Raw genomic sequence first — 21,222 nt, 5'->3', positions numbered from 1 at the left:
GCCAAGCAACACCAACAAAGGATGTCCATTCCTTGGTGCACTGATTTAAGAATTTAATATTTTGGGGTTTCTTTATATTTTCAAGTTACAGGCTAGTGAAACTCTGAGAAACAGCACGCATAGTAGCACAGCTGCCGATTTACTACAAGCCAAGCAGCAGATCCTCACTCATCAGCAGCAGCTGGAAGAACAAGACCACCTATTAGAAGATTATCACAGAAAGAAAGAAGACTTCAAAATGCAAATTAGTTTCTTGCAAGAGAAAATCAGAGCATATGAAATGGTATGTTTATTTGAAGGAAGTCAGCCAGTGTACAGCAACTTAACAGTTGACTTTAAAGCTTTTTATCCAAATGTTTATCTTTTTGTTATACACATGAATCACAAAGTTTCATAATTCAGAAAAGTTCTTTAAACATGAAAAATAATTTATTTCAAAAACAATTGGGAGTCTTCCAGTAATAGGTATTAAGATAATACTCATTACTGAGTTCTTTGAAAGTAATCAGCTTATGTTAAACTGAGTCCTCAGGAGAATCCATATATATAACCAGAACTTCTGTCCTTTTTTCTTTGTCATCTAAAGATGTTTCTACTCATTTTAGCCATGGTTATGTAATTCTGTAAATATTTTCATGGCAAAATGAAATTTTATGGATTTTAGTTAGAAAAAGGGCTTCCCTGATGGCTCAGATGGTAAGAATTGGCTTGCAATGCAAGAGACCTGGGTTCAGTCTTTGGGTGGGGAAGATCCCCTGGAGGAGGAAATGGCAACCCACTACAGTATTCTTGCCTGGAAAATTCCATGGCAGACGAGCCTGGAGGGCTGCAGTCCATGAGGTTTCAAAGAGACAGACACGACCGAGCGACTAACACACACTTCAATTAGAAAAAAATACAGATTCTCTTTATTCGTGGTAGTTAATGTGTTACATAAAGTTGCCTGGAACACTTATTCAATAATTGATGCTCCCAGGTGTGTGTGTATATACACACACACACACATACATATCATATAGATTTTTTTTACCCTTTCCACTGTATTTTATTTTTTAATTTTCTTGAAGTATATTTGACTTACAACATTGTGCATATCATACAGATTGTAATATTAAATCCTAAAAAGATTCTGGTAGATTATAGCTTGAAAGAGACATGAAAGTCAAAAGTGTTAAGTGACTGGTCTAAAGGTAGCACCTTCCCCTCCTCCTAATTGCGATTCAAACTCTATTGGGCTAGCCCAGAGCCAGAAGTTTTTACAGTACACTCCACTACTGCCTAGCACCTCCATCCTCATGGTCTCCTTCCTTGTTCTCTCGCCTTGCTCATCTTGCTTGACATCATCTTAGCTTGAATCATGAATGTCCAGCAGCTCAAGTTTTTTACCATTCTGTGTACAAATGACTGAGTATTGATTTGGGAGTTATCTATAAATTTAAACAAGTAGGCAGGTTCACACATGCGGAATCCTTGAATAATGAGGCCAGACTAAACATACAGTACAGTATTTTTTGTAATTTAGGCAGTTCTTCTTCAAGATGTTGAGAAATTAGCACAACAAGACTACTGTTTGGATAACAATAAAAGTATTAGTTATCATTTGTTTTTGTTTACTTGGTATCAGGAAACCCTCAAAGCATCTTACACATATTATATTATCTCATTGAATCATCACAGCAATCTTATGAGGCAAATACTATTATCACCCCCATTTTTCAGATGAGGAAGTTAAAGCAAAGCAAGACGAAGTAAATTGCCCAGATATACAGGTAATACATTGGTAGAGCCAGCTTTCAAATCTGTGTAGTCTTATTCCAGAGACTGTCGCTTAGGGAAATTAGAAATGTACAATTTTAAGATATTGAAGTTATAAAATGCACATGATTTACAACCAAAGTAACTTAAAAATCATTATGTAGATGTTTATAGAACACTTGTTTTGCATCAGGCTCTTGCAAGAGATAGTGATGCTTAAATGTGCTTTTTTCTTCACTAAAACTCGTGGTATACAAGGCATCCCAAAACAAGGCTAAGTATGAGTAAAAAGTGTTTTGAAAATTCTGGGCAGGTCTGGCTTCATAAGGGAAGTGATTCAGGGTAGGCTTAGCAGGGAAGTAATATTTGAGGTAAGTCTGTAAATTAGAACACTTCCCTTTCATTGAATTTTGTTTTCCTCATAATTGGTGCAATATATGCCACACAGAAGCTCTTCAGTACTTATTTGGTAAACAGTGAATAAATTATGAATCTGAACTGATAAGAGGACATTTTAAACAGGATGGAGTGTGCATAAAGACCCAGGTTGAACCATGTTAAAAATGTTTTATCAGCATCAAAAAATAGTTTGATTAGAAAACAATAGTCTTTGAAAATGAGTCTTTCCAGGAGATAAGACCAGAAAGGCAGTTTAGGCCTAGTAGACTGCCAGAAGGTAGTCTAGGCCAGAAGGCTCAGTATCAACAGTAAGGCATGTGACATTGACGGGATATGTGACACCAAGCCAAAGCTGATTAGGCTATGATAACCTCATATGTCCATCTCAGAGTAGGAATGGCCATGCCTTTGGACTGAAATTCTTAATTCTGTTTACAGCAGCCCCCTACCTTGCTTTCTAGGTTAGGTGTGACTTTCCCAGAGGGATTAGAACTCTCAAAGTCTCCTGATACCTTGATTCTCTTTCTTGAACCATTCTTGCATGCTGCTAAGTCACTTCAGTCGTGTTCGACTCTGTGCGACCCCATAGATGGCAGCCCACCAGGCTCCTCCTTCCCTGGGATTCTCCAGGCATAACACTGGAGTGGGTTGCCATTTCCTTCTCCAATGCATGAAAGTGAAAAGTGAAAGTGAAGTCGCTCAGTCATGTCTGACTCTTAGCAACCCCATGAACTGAAGCCTACCAGGCTCCTCCATCCATGGGATTTTCCAGGCAAGAGTACTGGAGTGGGGTGCCATTGCCTTCTCCGATTCTTGCATGGGCACTGCTACTATTTCCCTCTCAGACTTTCTTTTTCCCTAGGCCTTGACATTCTTTTTTTTTTAAAGGTAAGTTAACACATCCATTTGAGGTGCCTTTAAGTCCCCTTGACCCGGGCCTTTGTCTTCTGAAGGTGATTTTAATTACTTAAGTATATTCAGACCTGTAAATTTTACTGTTTTTTCTGTCCTTGGGACTGCAGCCCCAACCACTCAGGCAAGTGAATGACAGAGACAGAACTTTGTCTCCAGGACTTCTACTTGACTGTCTCATGCTGTGACACTTCTCTGAATGATTAGGGACATGCCCTGGGCATGTGTTTTGGGTTTCAATTTATCTGCAGTTCCAAAATAAAGTCCTAAATCAGAACAGGGGTAAAAAACATCTGTCTTGCTTTCAAATTTCTGCTTACCCCCAAAATGTAGAATCAAATTGATATGCTCTAAATGGTGTAATTGTCTTGCGTGTCACTTGCAATTCAGCCACTTAAGCATGGCATATCCCTGAACTTCTGATTCATTTAGCCTTAGGAGTGAAGTTAAGGCTGACCTTTAGGAGCCTGTTTTTGTTGTTTTACTCTTTTCATAGCACCTGCCCACCAAACCTTCAGGTCACTAAAATACTGTATGGGAGGAACGTTGATTTTTTTTTTTAGGATTATCTCTAGAACTGTAAAGCGTATGTAGTCCTCTTGCAATTGCAAATACCAAATATTTAGAATGTTGATCAGTTAATAAGAAAGAAGAAAATATAATGGTTCAGACATATTTTGATCCCACTAAATTTTTTTATTAAAACATTTAATCATAGCAATGCAAGAAAACTTTCTTCCCCCCAAGAAGACCAACATTGCTATGATATTTGCTCATAGGTAGTGTTGGCTACACAAGTCCTTTGTCTCATTGACGTAAGAAAATTGCAGGAGCAGGCTCAGCCGTTGCTTTTTATAGAATAATGTAAAAAGCAGTTTCTATCAATTTTTTTGGTGATGGGGTTAAGGGGTATAAGTAACCGGAAACTAAAAATGCCATTTTTATGTTTTCATTTTTTCTTTATAAAGGAACAGGATAAAAAAGTAGAAAACTCAAATAAAGAAATACAGGAAAAGAAAGCAGTTATTGAAGAATTAAATACGAAAATAATAGAAGAAGAAAAAAAAACTATTGACCTAAAGGATAAAGTAACAGCTGCTGATAAATTACTGGAAGAATTACAAGAGCAGGTTGTACAGAAGAACCAAGAGATAAAAAATATGAAATTAGAACTGACTAATTCCAAGCAAAAGGAAAGACAGTGTTCTGAAGAAATAAAACAATTAATGGGGACAGTTGAGGAACTTCAGAAGAAAAATCATAAAGACAGTCAATTTGAAACGGATATCCTACAAAGAATGGAACAAGAAACACAAAGAAAGTTGGAACAACTCCGGGCAGAGCTGGATGAGATGTATGGGCAGCAGATAGTACAGATGAAACAAGAGCTAATAAAACAACACGTGTCACAGATCGATGAACTTAGGACACGACATAAGGGGGAGCTGGAGAATGCTTTAAGATCACATCCAAGTGTTACAGTCAATGAAGATCAAATAAAGTTAATGAATATGGCAATAAATGAACTGAATATAAAATTGCAAGATACTAACTCTCAAAAGGAAAAACTCAAGGAAGAAATAGGAGTGATTTCAGGAGAAAAGTCTGCTCTCCAGAGACAGCTGGAAGACCTTTTTGAAGAACTGAGCTTTTCAAGGGACCAAATTCAGAGGGCTAGACAGACAATAACTGAGCAAGAAGGTAAACTCAATGAAGCGTACAAGTCCCTTAGTACAGTGGAAGGTTTGAAAGCTGAGATCGTTTCTGCTTCTGAAGCCAGGAAAGAACTAGAATTAAAACATGAAGCAGAAGTTACAAATTATAAGATAAAGCTTGAAATGTTAGAAAGAGAAAAGAATGCTGTATTGGACAGAATGGCTGAATCACAGGAAGCTGAGCTGGAGAGGCTGAGGACACAGCTCCTGTTTAGTCATGAGGAAGAACTTTCCAAACTGAAGGAAGATTTGGAAATTGAACATCGAATAAATATTGAAAAGCTTAAAGATAACTTAGGCATTCACTATAAACAGCAGATAGATGGCTTACAGAATGAAATGAGTCAAAAGATAGAAACCATGCAGTTTGAAAAAGACAATCTGATAACTAAGCAGAACCAACTGATTTTGGAAATTTCAAAGCTAAAAGATTTACAGCAGTCCCTCGTGAATACAAAATCAGAAGAAATGACCCTTCAGATCAACGAACTGCAAAAAGAAATAGAAATACTCAGACAAGAAGAAAAGGAAAAGGGTACACTTGAACAGGAAGTTCAAGAATTACAACTTAAAACTGAATTATTGGAGAAACAAATGAAGGAAAAAGAGGATGACTTTCAAGAAAAATTTGCACAACTTGAAGCAGAGAATAGCATTCTTAAAGATGAAAAGAAGGCCCTTGAAGACACGTTGAAAATACATACTCCTGTTAACGAAGAAGAAAGATTAACTTTCATAGACTCCACTAAGTCCCAATCCAAAGACTGTCGCTGGCAAAAAGAGATAGAAATACTTACAGAGGAAAATGAGGACCTCAAAAAACAATGTATTCAGCTTACTGAAGAGATTGAAAAGCAAAGGAACACTTTTTCATTTGCTGAAAAAAATTTTGAAGTTAACTATCAGGAATTACAGGAGGATTATGCTTGTCTTCTCAAGGTAAAAAGCGATTTGGAAGACAGTAAAAATAAGCAAGAAATAGAGTATAAAAGTAAGCTTAAAGCACTAAGTGAAGAGCTTCATCATTTGCAAAGAATAAACCCAAGTATAGTGAAAATGAAAAGTTCAGTCTTTGACGATGACAAGACTTTTACAGCAGAACCACTGGAAATTGGTGAGGTTGTCGAGAAAGATACAACAGAACTTATGGAAAAACTTGAGGTAACCAAGCGAGAAAAGTTAGAGCTGTCAGAGAGACTGTCTGATCTTTCTGAGCAATTAAAACAGAAATGTGACGAGATAAGTTTTCTAACGGAAGAAGTTAAATCTTTAAAGCAAGATAAAGAGCAAGTTTTATTGAGATGTAGAGAGCTAGAAATCATAATTGACCACAGTAGGACAGAAAATGTAAATGTGCATGATGTCCATTTAAGCTCTTTGAAAGATGGAGTTTCAACAAGCAGGGATCCTGGAGGGTCAGTTCCTAAAATAAATAAAGATTTTGGTAAAGAATCAAAAATAATGGAGGTAAATAAAATTCCTTTTGAAAATAAGATTCTGGAAAAAGAAAGCAAACAAGAACAGTTTTCTGCTCACTTGCCATCAGTGACAAATGAATCATCACTTGGGATTACTGATCCAGGTGAAAACGATAAACTTCAGCAGGAGCTCAGTGCACTTAAATCAGAACAGGTATGTTTACTTAATGTGTATACACTAAAGTGTCCATTTCATACTGAAAGTTTTCATCTTCATACAACATAAATTAACCTCCTTTCAAGAATGAAAGTAAAGCCTGTGATGTAATTCTCACTTAAACTTATCATTTACATTTCTTTTTTCTGTTTTTTGTTAAACCGTGTTACCTCTCTTTTAGTTAATCTGCTCAGGAAATAGAACACATTTTCTTTGAAAAAGCAAGTTTAAATAACTTTGTTGAGAGTCAGAGCATTAAAATAATTATTTTGTAATATTTTGTTGCAATTCCAAAGATTGGTTTCAGAGTCTCCTTTTGTATTGGTGTTTTCAAGGTTAACTGAAAATTAACTCTTAAACTTTTTAGTACTTCATGTAGTTGTTCAGTAGTTATGAAACTCTTATTTCCCTGATAAAAAGATATTGATTTAAATCCTAGTTTTCTCAGAGTCTTGTTACACCTAAAGGGGAAAAAATATTAATTCTAAATACAATTAAAGAATACATATAATGAGTAATACTAGATCACTGCTGACAATTTATATTTGATAGACACTGAAATTAGAAATAGCAGGAAGATCCCACTGGGCACATTGTATAATGGTGCTAACTAGAGCTTTATGTGTGTTTCTTCATTTCTAAACAAGTATTTGTAGACTCTTGCCAGGTAGGACTACAGTGGTGAACAAGAGTAAGAATTGGTTCCGCTCTCAGAGAGCGTATATTTTAGTGAGGGAGGTAGATAGTAAATGAAGTGAGTAGAAGAGTTAAGAAATAGTGATGTTTTATAAAGAAAATAAAAGAGATTATGTGATAGAGAATGGTGGGTAGTCATTAAATAGGGTGGTCAGGAAAGGGGTCTAGGAGGAATTGGCATTTGAACTGCTGTCTGATGACAGTGAGGAGTCTACCACAGGGAAATGAGAGCAACTGCGATGGCAGAGGTGAGTGTAAGGGACAGAATAAAGACCTGTTCGGCTGAGTTTGAGGGAAAGAGAGTGGAAGAAAAAGAGTTTGAAGAAGGAAAAGACCAGATCTTGGAGAGCCTTACAGACTTTGTAAGAAGCTGAAATTTTATTCTCTATATAGTAGGAAGCCCTTGGAAAGTTTTTTCTTTCTACTTCTTAATAAATGTGCTCATATTTATGATCTTATATCAAATTTTACATTTTAATAACCTAAATAGTTAAGTTCTAATTACATATCTGTTAATACTTTGTTAAATATCTGAAATTGTTTTCAAAATCATAATTAGGTTTAATTTTATCACTCCTAAAAAAGTCAAAAGATCATTTAAAAAATTTTTTAAAGGCATTACTAGGAGAGGACCCAAATTTGAAGTTGTCAAAATGGTCAGATTTTTCTCACTAAAATGATTATTTTTTTCTAACTGAAGACACTTTCAGTGACATTTAGATACCATCTCCTTGATGTTAACTTCTGTAAAGTAAACAGAGACAAACGCAAAAGCTGTCCCTGACGCACACGTCACTGCCAAGACAAACCCCCTTAGCGATGGGGAGCGCAGTGAGGTGTGTGTTTATGGAAGGAGGCTCATGAAGAAATTGAGCAACAGTTTACACAACAGTAACACCAAAGAGCAGTCTCAATGCGCTTAGAAATAATACTGCAGCCACAGAAATACTTCTGCTAATTGGCTAATAAACATGAAAAGATGCTTTCAATGTTATAAATTGATATAACAGTGAAATAGCATTTTATGCCTATCAGTTTGACAAGATAAGGTTCACAATAAGAAGTGTGATGAGGATATGGGGAGATGAGTATTCACCTACATTATTAACTATATCAGTGTAAAATTGTGTAATTGCATAAAAAATTTTGTTAAAATCTAATATTGATACAATATACATGGTCTACCATGTAGCATTTACATTTCTGCTGGCAGTAAGTATGGTCTGTAACCAGCAGTGGCAGCATCACTTGAAAACAGGTTAAAATTCAAATTCTAGGGCTCACACCAGGCCTCTCTAAGTAGAAGCTCAGGGGTAGGGGCCCAGAAGTCTGTTTTAAATCATCCAGGTGGTTTTGATTTGGGCTACAGTTTTGAGAATCACTACAATCGAGAAGGGCTTCCAAGGTGATGCTAGTGGTAAAGAACCCGCCTGCCAATGCAGGAGACAAGAGACACGGATTTGAACCCTGAGTCAAGAAGATCCCCTTGAAGAGGACATAGCAACCCACTCCAGTATTCTTGCCTGAAGAATCCCGTGGACAGAGGAGCCTGGCAGGCTACAGTCCGTAGGATTGCAAAGAGTCAGATATGACTGATGTGACTTAGCACACATGTGCACTAGAGAAACATTATCATATATGTACAAGGGCATATATATAAAAATTTATTGCAGCATTTTTTGATATATCTAAAATTTGAAATAATCCATTTGATCTCCAAAAAGGAAATGAACAAATTGTAATATTCATATATACAGCACCAAGTTAAAATAAATTTATGTGTATCTACATGGAAAGATCTCAGAGGCATATTGAATGAGAAGACTAATTTGCAAAATAAATGCCATTTTGCACCATTTATGTAAATTCTTAAAAATGTAAAATATATGCACTGTTTATAGATGGATTAAGAAATGAGAGTGTAAGAAGTGAACTGGCTTTGCAGCAAATTTATGATCAGATTTATAATTTGGTGGCCTCTGGGGAAGGAAGAATGGGAACATGATAGATTAAATTTTATCTATATTTTATTTCTAAACCAAAATAATAGAGAAATGAATAAAAAAGATGAAATGATTTTATTTTATTACTTTGTGATATGTGTACATAAATGTTTATTTCATTATTATTTGCATTTCTCTATATTTGTTCGTTAAAAGTCGCTCAGTCATGTCTGACTCTTTGCGACCCCATGGACTCTCCAGGCCAGAATACTAGAGTGGGTAGCTGTTGCCTTCTCCAGGGGGTTTTCCCAACCCAGGAATCGAACCCAGGTCTCCCACATTGCAGGTGGATTCTTTACCAGCTGAGCCACCAGGGAAGCCCATATTTGTTTAAAAATGTTGTTTTTGAACAAAAATGAAAGATCAGGCCATCCTAACTTTACCAAATATCAAACTTTACCATGAAGTGATGAAAATATTGTGTTATTTTCCTTGAGAAAGTTGTACTATTTTCCTAGGTCAGTGCAGCAGATTGAGTGAGAAAATAATTTCATGTAAGAAAAGTGACGTTTAATTTAATTATTTTCTCACTCAATTATAGTTTATAATATCATGTATTCCCCCCACCCCATAATGGGTATATGCAAAAATAAGTTAAATTATTTGATTAGTCATTTTAAATTATTCTAACCTGCACATTAATTCACTTTAAGAATGATTTAAGGCTCCAGATGGAAGCCCAGCGTATATGCCTGTCTCTGGTCTATTCAACTCATGTGGATCAGGTTCGCGAATATATGGAAAATGAAAAAGATAAAGCTCTTTGCAGTCTTAAACAGGAGCTTATTTCTGCTCAAGAGGAAAAGATCAAGGAACTTCAGAAAATACACCAGCTAGAGCTACAGAATATAAAGACACAAGAAACAGGTAAATGGTTTCTAACAAAATTCTAAGTAAGTAAGTATCACTTAGAGCCTGCCACTTCATGATTCTGTTCTTGACTTAGACCCCATGGAAGAACATGACTGGGAGTTCCCAGTCCTAGACTCATTTGTTCATACAGTCATAGACTGTTCGTGTAAGTGCTTGAGAAGTTTAAAAATCACTGAATTATTTTCCCCAAGAAATCAACAGTCCTGTGGAAAAGCAATATAAAATAAACTCTTAGAAAACAATAGGAAGTTTTCTATAATGGCAGAATAAACAGAAGGAACAGAGGGAGAGAAGAGAAAAGTCTAGTACTTCCTGGAAGAGTGAGGCAGTAGGCAGGAGTAGGGAGGTTGGAATTTTAGGAAAGTATCTTGAGTCTTAAATTTAGAGATGTGAGAAATGACATCCATTTTGGAGAATTGAAAGTTCAAGGTGTGTGCAGAAGTAGTGAGGGATAAAGATTGTCAGAACCTTGATCAGAAAAGGTTTCGTATACCCTGACTGAAACATGTTTACTCTTTATGCTGTTGGTTGTAAGACCTAAGGCAGGATTTCAAATAGAGGAACATAGTAAGATTTTTTTTTTCATTTTATTTTATTTTTTAACTTTACAATATTGTATTGGTTTTGCCATATATCAAAATGAATCCACATAGTAAGATTTTTATTTTAAGATGAAATCACTGGAGCAAATTAAGGGAGGTGATAAGTGATAGACTCAATGGACATGAGTTTGAGTAAACTCTGGGAGGTGGTAATGGTCAGGGAAGCCTGGTGTGCTGCAGTCCATGGGGTCACAAAGAGTTGGGCACGACTGAGCAACTGAACTGAACTGATAAGTGATGGAAAGACCAGTTAAGCAGCTTTGGCAGTTATTCTGTTAACATTAAGATGTTGATCTAAAATGTCATTGGAAGAAAAGTTTGAGTTAAAGAGGTGGGTTGTAATCTGCAGGTAATATTAGCAGTAAGGGGGAGGAATTGAGAATGATCCCTAAGTGTCTCGTTTGAGTAATTGGATTGATGGTGACTCCAGTCATGAGGAGTAGATTTGTGGGAAAAATAGTGTATTTAGCTTGGAACATTGAGTTAAAAATACTTGATGACTTTGAAAAAAGCGATACCTAGTATGCAATGGAAAAAAGGCTGAAACCTAAGGGGCAAGTTTAAGTTCAAGATAAAGATTTGTAAGTCAAGAGATCATTTGAGGCCAAGGACAAGGATGAGACTTGTTGGAAGTCTGTACAGTGAGCAAAAAGACGGCACTGTGTCAGCAACAATATTGAAGGAAGCTTAAGTGGAAGACTAGTCACGGTTAACTTTTATCTTTAATAATTATTCAGTTATTAATTAGACTTTCTCTGTTCAAGGTATCTTTAGGTCTCCATTCTTGACCGATCTACCTTTATAAATGAGGTGGTTCCTAAGTTTGGAATTGTTCTTTTGAACAGTAGAGTTTAAAGCGTGGCTTAAGTAAGAATATAATCCCTTTTCACTTCAGGAAAAAGGAGTTCTTTGGGTTTGAATTGAATAAAATTTTAAGCATATGTTGTTTGTATCGGTATCCTTTTCAGATAGAATCTGTAGTTTTTCGCACTACAAGTTAATTAGTGGGTCCATTAATGGGTGATGAAGTTCAGTGAGTAATGACCAGCTTTATTTTTTTTTTTTAATAATAGAGTAGAACAGAAAATATTGGAGTGCATAGGGTGTAGAAAGAATAAATATGTGTGACATTTTGTTTCAGCTTTATATGGGTGAATATATGTAGACCAGCTTCCCTGGTGGCTCAGGTGGGTTATGCTGTGTGATACAGCTCTTCATTGGATTGTAGTACAAAAACATTGTACATCAGTACTTTGTACCATATTGTAGGATGTAAGTTGAAAATCCTACAAATTATCTTATACAGTTAACACTGAGCAGTACAAAATAACATTGAAAGAAATACAGAACTTAAAACTAATCTTATTCCCAGGAAGCTTCCAGTTGATGTAAGTAAAATATGAAAATAGTTTCTAAACATGTAAATTGAACATTTTTAATGCACTACCTCTTCTGTTAGGTGAAGTGAAGCCTTTACAAATGCTTATTGGAAAACTTCACAAGGCAGTATCTGAAGAATGTGCTCATTTTACACAGGTAAGCCATTAGTTAAAAAGTGCTTTTAGACAAGAAATGCTAAATTTTAAGTTACTACTATTTTGATTTAGCAGAATCATCCAAATTACTTTTCCCTACAATCTTACTGATGTGGAGAGCTGACTCATTTGAAAAGACCCTGATGCTGGGAAAGATTGAGGGCAGGAGGAGAAGGGGACAACAGAGGATGAGATGGTTGGATGGCATCACCAACTCCATGGACATGGGTTTGGGTGGACTCCGGGAATTGGTGATGGACAGGGAGGCCTGGCGTGCTGTGGTTCATGGGGTCTCAAAGAGTCGGACATGACTGAGCGACTGAATTGAACTGAACAGTCTTACTTCAGAACTGTATTTAGAAAATATTCCTGAGTTTTTAAGTTTAAAATAAGTATTTAAATGTTTTCCTGACAATCAGTTTGAAACAAAAGAAATGTAGGTGAATTATCTCAGTAGTTGATTCTACAGAAGAGCTGCCCAATTTTTAAAACACAGCGATAGAGCCGTAAGTGGGTCTGTTTCCCACTCCTGCCCACTTTGGCGGTTGAATGAATGTGATGACTTAGCTGGGGGTCTTGCACATGACTAGTGAGACAGTATTTCACACTGTAGATTGCCAAATCTAAAAACTAAGCATACCAATTGTAATCGTATTTGTGAAGATCAGGTGAAACAGAACTTCTGTACCCCTGGTGGGAGTGTACCACCTTGAGAAGCAGATTGTCAAGGTGTATTGTTGAGTTGATGTACGTCACACAGTCCATCTTTTACTTCTACTTAGATTCACATGTGTGCACAGCCAGATATGTTCATTGCAAGAGTGTCTTTGTTACATCAGTAAATCTCAAAAGGAAAAAGTATAAAAACACGCATGTTAGATACTCACCTCTGGACAGAGAGGTGAATGAAATAGATAAGCAGTACTTAACTCAGAAATCTTCAAATCTGTATGTAGTATTCAATTTTTTTAAAATATGGATATAATATGACTATTTATTAGTATTTATTATAGCTAGGTAATAGATGAACTTTTTTCTGCATATTTGAAATATTTCAAAATTTAACATACATGCCTAAGCTTGTCACAGCTTTCCATCTCAGCCAGCGTATTTATAATTTGAAGGGGTGGGGAGCGTGATAGTAGTTGGGAAGGTAGAGCTGCCTTACTGGTTCTAATTACCTATGGAATAGTTCAGAAACAGTATTCAAAAACACAAAAGAAAGTCAGGAATATCCACACTAAGGGCCTCCACTCTGCTGACAGGTTCAGGCATTGCCTTTTCATATCCACTCTTGATGGTCTGTAAATATAAAGTGGCCCAAGTTGTAGTGTGTGTGTGTGTGTTAGTCACTCAGTCGTGTCCGACTCTCTGTGACCCCATGGACTGTAGCCACCAGGCTCCTCTGTCCATGGAATTCTCCAGGCAAGAATAATGGAGTGGGCTGCCGTTTCCTTCTCCAAAGTCATAGTAGTTCATTTATAAACGGACTTTATGTATTTTTTTCTTCTAGTAATGTCTTTACCTGACCCCTAATCTCAAGTTGAAACATAAATCAGCTTGTTGTAATGGAGAGGTCCCTTGCAGTTCATCATGAATCTGATTTTGTCCCTAATCATTGATGTTACTATGGACTAGTTACTTCATCTTTCTGAGTCTTTTGCTTTATTTGTAAATTGGCTGATCATTCAGGTTTCTACCAACCTGAATCAATTTATGATAAAATTCTACCTTAGAAACTATGTTGGAAATTTAATAAAGTCAATTAATAGTAAAGTTTCACTTTTAGGCAAATCTCAAGAAATAGCAACAGTAAACAAATTGGTTAGGTCTAGAAGTTGTTGATTGTTACTTCCAATTGCATGAGGTGCAAAGGTGAAACTTACTTAGAAACTTCTTTAGGCTTGTCAGATGATTATGTGATATATGTTGTTTATAAGTAACGATAGAATTGTCCATTGCTCAGGAGAAAAACCAGAATAATATGTCAAATATTTTTTATTTTCTTCTGTGTATAAACCATGAATAGTATTCTCTTGTGTTAAAGTCTGTGAATGTGATCTCCTACTTTATATAATTTCTATAGAATTTATACACTACTTTCTAGTCATCATTTTTGAACTTTTGCCCTCATCTTTTCACTTTTTTCATGGGTAGTTGACATTACAGAGGGAATATCTGTATAGAATCCATACTAGAAAGTGGTAAAGTACAGGATATATCCATTATTAGAAATAAATAAAAATATTGTAGTTTAGACATATATATTTGATATATATTATAATGAAGGCTGTCATATTTTCCTGATGTGAGAAGAATTCATGTCTTGCATGTGGAGAGAGAAAGATTTAGATTTGTTTATTCTTTTGCAGATTGATTTGGTACATGGAAGTGTTTTCTTACTGATTTTTCCTGTGACATTTTTTGACTGTGTTTTGCATATAGGAAATAATGTTTAATAATCTCTAGAGGCAGAAATCAAAACTTTAATTCCATAAAATACCTAATTTTATTGTCGGCAGACTTTTTGCAATGTCCATGGTGAACATTATACTCCTGCTTTAAAATGTGAAGTAAATGGAGAAGAGAAAGAGACTTCTGGTGTTCACAGTTCTGAAAATCAAGAACTGGTATTGCAAGATTATAGATGTGAAGTCCAAGGTAATAAAGGCTTTACTGCATTGTTGAACAGAGTATTTAATTTTCTTCAATGAATCGATGATAAACTATTTCAGTTAATTCCTGATTTAATCACTTGGCTGATTTGAGTTTATCTTAGCATCTTTTTTCAGGTTCATGAAATCTTACCTTTAATGCACATTTTTAGTTTTACAGTGCAGTAATTGTGATAAAAAGAAAACCGAAGCTGTCTACAAATTTTCTTGTCTCTTTATCCACTGTTGCTCTATTTCCATCTTTTCCTCACTATAATTCTTAATTTTATACCATAGATCCAAACCTTTAAAAGTCATTGTATTTGTTGAATAAGTTTATGTCAGGGGTTTACTTTTATAAAAAGAATAAGAAGACATTTAGTTATCTTTATTAATAGGAATCCTATATTAGTTCATTTTTACAACTTGCAATCTCAGTTAACTTTTTGGTATTGAAATGGTATGGACCTAACAGAAGCAGAAGATATTAAGAAGAGGTGGCAAGAATACACAGAAGAACTGTACAAAAAAAATCTAATGACTGAGATAACCACGATCGTGTGATCACTCACCTACAGCAGACATCCTGGAATGCCAAGTCAAGTGGACCTTAGGAAACATCACTACCAGCAAAGCTAGTGGAGGTGATGGCATTCCAGTTGAGCTATTTCAAATCCTAAAAGATGATGCTGTGAAAGTGCTACACTCAATATGTCAGCAAATTTGGAAAACTCAGCATTAGCCTATAGGACTGGAAAAGGTCAGTTTTCATTCCGGTGCCAAAGAAAGGCAATGCCAAAGAATGTTCAAACTACCACACAATTGCACTCATCTCACATGCTAGCAAAGTAATGCTCAAAATTCTCCAAGCCAAGCTTCAACGCTGCATGAACCGAGAACTTCCAGATGTTCAAGCTGGATTTAGAAAAGGCAGAGGAACCGGAAATCAAATTGCCAACATCTGTTAGATCATAGAAAAAGCAAGAGAGTTCCAGAAAAATTTCTGCTTCATTGACTACACCAAATCCTTTGACTGTGTGGAATACAACAAACTGTAGAAAATTCTGAAAGAGATGGGAATACCAGACCACCTGACCTGCCTCCTGAGAAATCTGTGTGCAGGTCAAGAAGCAGCAGTTAGAACTGGACATGGAACAACAGACTGGTTCCAAATAGGAAAAGGAATACGCCAAGGCTGTATATTGTCACCCTGCTTATTTAACTTACATGCAGAGTCCATCATGAGAAACTCTGGGCTGGAAGAAGCACAAGCTGGAATCAAGATTGCCAGGAGAAATATCAATAACCTCAGATATGCAGATAACACCACCCTTATGGCAGGAAACAAAAAGGATCTAAAGAGCCTCTTGATCAAAGTGAAAGAGGAGAGTGAAAAAGCTGCCTTAAAACTCAACACTCAAAAAACGAAGATCATGGAATCTGGTCCCATCACTTCTTGGCAAATAGATGGGGAAACAATGTAAACAGTGACAAGACTTTCTTTTCTTGGGCTCCAAAATCATTGCAGATGGTGACTACAGCCGTGATATTAAAAGATGCTTGCTCTTTGGAAGAAAAGCTATGACCAACCTAGACAGCATAAAGGAGAGATATTACTTCTTGACAAAGGTCCATCTAATCAGAGTTATGGTTTTTCCAGTAGTCATATATGGGTGTGAGAGTTGAACCATAAAGAAAGCTGAGCACTGAAGAATTGATGCTTTTGAACTGTGGTGTTGGAGAAGACTCTTGAGAGTCACTTGGACTGCAAGGAGATCAGTCAATCCTAAAGGAAATCAGTCCTGAATATTCATTGGAAGTACTGATGCTAAAGCTGAAGCTCCAATAATTTGGCCACCTAATGTGAAGAACTGACTCATAGGAAAAGACCCTGATGCTGAGAAAGATTGAAAGCAAGAGGAGAAGGGGGACAACAGAGGATGAGATGGTTGGATGGCATCATCGACTCAATGGACATGAGTTTGAGCAAGCTCTAGGAGTTGGTGATGGACAGGGAAGCCTGGCGTGCTGCAGTCCATGGGGTTGCAAAGAGTCAGACACAACTGAGCGACTGAACTGAACTGATCCCTTCACAAATAAAATGTTTCCTGCCCTTGTTCATTGGTATGAATAATGAACAAATGTGTACAAATTAATGAATGCCAACAGAAATTATCATATTTTAATATAAAATTGTTAATCTTTGTAGCATGTGTTCCACATTAATGCGGTTTTCGTTACTAAATACATGAATTTTACTTCCAGCAGGCGATTTTTTTAAAGTTATGAATAGATGAATAATGCTAATTGAAAGAAGCAGACTTTTACTGTAAGTGAAATTATTTTAATTGTTTATCATCTAGATTTTCAAGAAAATATGCACACTCTTCTCAGCAAAGCAGCAGAAGCATACAGCAGACTCGTGGTGCTTCAATCACGATTAAGTAAAGTATGGAAAATATGGAAAATGTGTAATGATGTTTGCATTTCTTGTATTTCCTGCTATTTTGTGAGTTACTTTATCAACTGAAAATTTCTAAAATGAGTAAACATGAAAAGAAAGTTAGGGGAAAGTGACATAATTTAGGGGAAAGTGACATATATTTATATCAGTGAGCTGAGGGAGTCTTTACCCCTTTAGGGAGCTTTTGAAATCAAGATAAAGTTAAAATATATATAAAATGTCAAATTGTAAACTTTGTTAAACAGTTGCATTTAATTTGACATCATAACATTTTCTAAAGCAGTGAGTCTCTTTTAAACAATAATAATAATAATTAGCTGTTTAGAACATAGCTAATTAGTTTCACATCATGTTATGTATATTTAGAAATGTGTGCATAAAAGCTATGTAAGAGTGTATAGAGCCATCATATAATTTATTCGCTATTTCAGAAAAATGACATTATATTAGCAAAAATTAAGTATTGTAGTCCTCAATTTGTATGAAAAAAGTACCAGAAAAATCTCTGTTTGCTTGTTTGGGTGCTTTTTCATGTCATTGTGTTAAAATATTTGGGCAGAGTTGAAAGATTTAACTGACTGAAACTTATATTGCTGATGAGGGATATTCTGGCTATTTCCCCTTTCTCTTCTCCTTCTCCTTTTCCCCTCTTTCTCCTTTCCCTTCTTTCTTTCTCTTCCTGTGCTGTTAATGCACAACCTTATTCAGTCTTTTATAAAACATGTAAACCTATTTCAGTATCTTCCAGATAACTTTGTGGGAGGACAGGCAGATAGGCTAAAAGCCCTTCTTTAATTCTACCTTTCTCTACCACTGCTACTTTTCTTTTTCCTTCCATTCATTGCTAGAATATTTAACCCTATTCAGAATTATCGTACAACTTTCATACCAGCACCCTTCGTCATCTAGATTTCTTGTTTTTCTGCTGCACTTATCCTGCCTCTTGAGACCCTTTTTCTCTACTCACGCTTGGGTTTCTGAGGGCTGCTGAAAAAATGAGATGGTGGTATGGCTTGGTGACGCTGCAGAGTCGTGGCCTCTGACTGTCGCTGACAGGTCTTTTATGTGGTCATTCATTCTCTCATAGTCTCCTCAGTGGATGTTACCTAACTTGACAACTTCCCTAGTTATAAAGTCATGCTTTCCATTTCTGCTCCCCTTTTTTTCCTTCGCAGATAGCCTTATTTCCCATTTTTCTGTATTAAACTTAACAATTATAAGCTACCTCACCTTGCTACCTGTAGACCAATATGCATTTCTCTAAATGTGAAAATACCCTAATTTATTTTTCTGTCTCAGAAGAAGTTGTCCCTTTTCAAAACCAAGGTTATCTTATTTTCTGTGCTTTTGTTAGCATGCCCTTCCACCTCCTCTAAGATTGGTAGCCTGTTTCTTCCGTCCTGTATTTATTTTCAGGTTCTTTGTCTCTGCTTGTCTTGTTTCTGTCCTTCATTTGTCTTGCATATTCCTCTTGCCTCCACTGTTTAGAACATAACCAATGTTCCCTGAATCTGGTATTCTTTGTGGTTCTCTTTCCTTCATTGCCAAATTATTTGAAGGAAAGAAGAGACTGCAGTTTCCCACCTCTTGCTGTCTCTTCTGCCCACCTGTAAACAAGCTCCCACCTCATACTTCACTGAACTTTCTTTGGCAGAAGTTACCAGTGAATTCTTAATCATCAAATGTCCGTTCTTTCTTACCTTCCTTCCTTGTTTTCTTTCTTTCTTTTAAAAATGTGTTGCTTTTCCTGATGACAGTACATAGTTGTAGCTATTAAATAGTGTAGGAGGACTTGCAGTAAAAAAGTAACTACAGCAATGTTTGTCATTTTGCCTCTTTCCTTTGAAGACAGTGAGTGGGGAACGGTTTCTTTTGATGAGTCACAGGTGTCCCTTCCCTGGTGCTGGAGTGTGGGAGCCTGCCCTGGAACACAGACACCCACGCTCGGCTCCTTAGTTCTCCCCAGACACTTCTTTCAGTTTCTCTTTAGAAAAACTTTTACCCGCCACCAGACTTCTGCCTGGCTGGGTCAGCAGGAAAGGCTGTGCTGCGATTAGTTAAGGGCTGATACATTCCTTTTCTGATCTCTGCCTGTCATTGGTCTCTCTGAGCCTGGTGTCTTTCCATGGTTCCGCTAGGCGAGTTAACTGTCTCCTGTGCCTGCGACTCCCTTCAGGTATGCTTTAGGCTGCTGCTTCCCCCTTCCTTCTTGCTTAATCGCTGTTCTGCCACCCTTTTCTGTTGAAATCTGCTGGTCTCTTTCATTTTTTGGTTTATTATGGACTTATCTTTTACAGATTCATTGTTATTTTAATTGAGTCCTGGGGAAAGAGGAGAGGTGTATGTCAGAGATCATAAACGTAAATGCCTACATGAGCTCAGCCCATAAGATAAATGAAGAAGGCCAAGTGAAAGCTGGGAAAGTGAAACCTGGAGAAAACATACTTCATTTAAAGGGGACAGAGGCTGCTCAGCTTCACGTGCTGTCGCATGTAGGAATGGGGCCTCGTGTTTATTCTTTCATTTCATTGATTTTATGATCTAATCTTACATGAAGTCTTTTTGCCTTTTTAAATATTGGGAAGGATTAAAAATTAAAAAAACTTTTTTTTTCTAATTGGGAAGCAATTAGGAAAAAAAAAAAATACAAGAAAAACTGTTTGGTACCCCAAGGAATACTTGTGTAGCCAGGAATGAAAGTCAGATCTCTACGTTACCACCTTAGGTGGTAATGTAAACAGATGATCAGTGTACCTTCAGCTAAGTAAGTAAGTGTTTAGTTGCTCAGTCGTGCCCAACTCTTTGAGACGCCATGGACAGCAGCCCCTCAGGCTTTTCTGTCCCTGGGATTCTCCAGGCAAGAATACTGCAGTGGGTTGCCATTTCCTTCTCCAGGGGAATCTTCCTGACCCAGGGATCGAACCCAGGTCTCCTGTACTACTGGCAGATTCTTCACCAACTGAGCTACAAGGGAAGCCCAATTTCTTAATTCTACTGTTTTTTTTATTTTATAGTATTAGCTCTTCTCTTAGAATATCTTCTTTCCTTAATTTATGTAACTTTAGTTCTGTGGCTTTTAAAGCCTTCATTGTGGGTTTTGCCCACCCACTTATAGTCACCAAGAATCTCTACTTGATCCACTAATTATGGTGTATGCAGTTGTGACGACATGTGATATGTCCACTAGGCTAAACCCCACTACATCCTTCAAAGTCAGGAAGTCTTCTCTTGATTTTCATTTCCTCTTAGCACAGGGCTTTGTTTAGCACATGGTAAAGGTTTACTGTGCGTTTGCTGAATGAACTGACAGTATTGAAAGGTAGAGCTGAAAACTGAAGTATTTACCTGATGGGCTTTATTTTCTCTGGGAAGTCGGAGGCAAGATTCTTGGTTGAAGTGTACATGGGGTTAGGAGTCAGGTAGAGGATTTGATAAAAGTAGTACCAACTGAAATGGCCTTCTTGGGAAATACATTTGATCCTGGTGCTCACCTCCATCTCCAGAATTCTTTGTTCACCTGGTACAGCAAATCCACACTCTCACCTTGCTTTTCAGGTGCTCTTCGGTCTCTGTCTGCCTTCTTCACCCAGCATGCTCAGCGTCCCCTGTCCCTCAGGACCACTGTCTTCATCACTAATAGCAGGCCACCCTTTCATGAATGCTCCTACTCCTCCTTCCTTGGAACCTTTCCTAAGCATTGAACAAAACGATGGGGGCCCAAACCAAATTTCACTTCCTCCATCAGACCCCTACCAGTCTCTTCTGTTATCACCCTTTAGTCACATGTTATAGTTTAATGCATTGTTAATTATTTAATTTTACTTCCCAAATTAGTTGATAAATTCTGTGAGGGCAGATGTACCGTGTATGTGTGTGTGTGCATTTTTTTTCCACTGATTTTATATTCTTGCTCTCCCTGTTACCGTGCTTGCCACATAGTAGACTGAGTATTAAATATTTGAGGAATGACTTAAGTAAT

At 36.8% G+C, this 21,222-nt stretch overlaps 1 protein-coding gene across 13 annotated transcripts in view; it reads left to right on the top strand.

The window, feature by feature from the left end:
* AKAP9 (A-kinase anchoring protein 9) overlaps positions 1-21,222 on the top strand; it is a 168,288-nt gene that overhangs the window by 45,857 nt on the left and 101,209 nt on the right. For all 13 annotated transcript variants that reach the window (XM_086397964.1, XM_086397963.1, XM_086397968.1 and 10 more), the window contains 6 exons: positions 86-283; positions 4,035-6,413; positions 9,769-9,982; positions 12,050-12,126; positions 14,648-14,786; positions 17,143-17,228. In XM_086397964.1, coding sequence (XP_086254090.1) covers positions 86-283; positions 4,035-6,413; positions 9,769-9,982; positions 12,050-12,126; positions 14,648-14,786; positions 17,143-17,228 — 3,093 coding nt within the window. The remainder of the gene's footprint in view (positions 1-85; positions 284-4,034; positions 6,414-9,768; positions 9,983-12,049; positions 12,127-14,647; positions 14,787-17,142; positions 17,229-21,222) is intronic.

The sequence above is a fragment of the Bos grunniens genome, chromosome 4 (assembly GCF_055505025.1).
Source record: "Bos grunniens cultivar Pamir isolate PY7600 chromosome 4, Bosgru_T2T1.0, whole genome shotgun sequence".
Classification (NCBI taxonomy): Eukaryota; Metazoa; Chordata; class Mammalia; order Artiodactyla; family Bovidae; genus Bos; species Bos grunniens.
Note: the sequence above shows the minus strand (reverse complement) of the source record. Positions and strands in the feature narration are given on the sequence as shown.